Source organism: Limulus polyphemus, unplaced genomic scaffold, assembly GCF_000517525.1.
Source record: "Limulus polyphemus unplaced genomic scaffold, Limulus_polyphemus-2.1.2 Scaffold3593, whole genome shotgun sequence".
In the NCBI taxonomy this organism is placed as follows: Eukaryota; Metazoa; Arthropoda; class Merostomata; order Xiphosura; family Limulidae; genus Limulus; species Limulus polyphemus.
In genome coordinates this window covers 25,529-27,166 of record NW_013669203.1, presented here as the reverse complement: position 1 = coordinate 27,166, position 1,638 = coordinate 25,529, and the positions used below count along the sequence as shown (strand labels likewise).

General features: G+C 35.2%; 1 protein-coding gene across 1 annotated transcript in view; it reads right to left on the bottom strand.

Moving 5' to 3' along the window:
• The window catches only part of LOC106469651 (arginine-glutamic acid dipeptide repeats protein-like), a 45,122-nt gene that overhangs the window by 18,167 nt on the left and 25,317 nt on the right, over positions 1 to 1,638 (bottom strand). The window contains exon 3 of the mRNA XM_013930152.2: positions 1,298 to 1,388. Within this exon, the coding sequence (XP_013785606.2) occupies positions 1,298 to 1,388 (91 nt within the window). The remainder of the gene's footprint in view (positions 1 to 1,297; positions 1,389 to 1,638) is intronic.

Below are 1,638 nucleotides of genomic sequence, written 5' to 3'. Positions count from 1 at the left end.
ATGCTGATGTTGTACTATCTCTTCTTGTTCTTCTTGCCACTGTTGCTGACTTTCCTGTAGTTGTTGGTGACTTTCTTCCTGTTTCCTTTCTTGTTTCAGTTGCCACTGGTGCTGGCTTTCTCTGCCAGGCTTATATACTAACGTAAAAGGCATCTCGAATACACTCAGACCTCCCCGATCGTTCCAGAAACTCATCAGCGTCACATGACTTCCGCTGTCCTAACAATAGCTTACATGGTTATAATAGTTTCATAGTAGAACCTGTCTCTTCTTTGTTCTCTGTTGTCTGCTGCTTTTATAGGTGCATCACACTTTCTAGAAATTTCTGATATACCGGTTACAGAAGTTGATTCTTTATTCACGAATGTTCTATAATCTTGAATCATTGGCGAGAATTTCGCTATACGTAACTAACACAGTAAGCTAAATGACTTTGCAAAAAATTGGAAAAAAAATTATCTACTCTGCAAACTTGATTGCTACTACATACATGATGGAAGTAGACCTAACTACCTCTCACCTGTAAACATATACTTTACAAATAAGGATGTAATAAGACCACCTATTACTAGACTTTAAAATCCTACACTAGCTAGAATCTAAGAACAATACATTTAATAGGGTATTTTATGTAAAATGCATTCGATTAGTCTCTAACTAGTGCAATTTGTTGTGTGCAATATGGAACTGACTCTAGAGATATAATGCAAAACACAGAATGTTGTCGATACCTACATGGACATTGCCCTGAAAAGAGTCGAAGCAAGTGCGGTTTACTCCGACCCTCATGTTTTATCAATACCAACATTCACTGGTAGTTAATCACAGTTTGGAAAGGAGGAAGAAGTCACCATGAACCTGACCCTCCCTGGTCCGTCATACAACCAAAATACCGATATTGGGAGAAGAAGCTAAACACGCTGTTAAATATAAACTTATTCGAAACAAATGTTGATATTAAAATAAATATATCACAAATTCGTTATACGCAACACATATCTGATACTACAAGTCACGCATATTTCTAAATACAAATTCAATCCAAAAACATTCATATTAAAAATAAATACATAATAATAAATTTGTTACACAGGGAAAACACTTATCCAGTCTTATATCATGTTCAGCTAAGAACTTCAATTTTCCTCATTATTGGTTTCAATCAGTCAATCTTAATTGAGATGATATACAAACCAAAATATTCTCTTTTTTTTGGATGGGAATACTGTACCAAATTTTGTTAAAAAATAAAACATCCGTTCCTGACAATTCTATGAATAAACAACCAAGTTCCCACCTTAATGCTGATGCTGGATAGCAGTCAGTAGCATCAGATATGAAGAGCTCTCTGCTTTTGATTGCAGGATTGTGGGTAACAAGGTCCTTTCCTGAAACAAAAAGAAATCATTATGACAAATAAAATTATAGTATTTTCTACAATCAGTACATCAAAAATTTAGTAAGGCCTAAGGACGTTGCTTAGAGATATTTGCAGTTATTAAACTAACCTCTAAGTATTGTTGCATCAGCGAGGTCGCGTGACTAGTGTCATGCCACGTTTCTAGAACTATCTTAGAACTATCTAGAACTATCAGTTGTTAGTGTTCGTTGAAAAACGTTTGTAAAAGAGCGACTGTT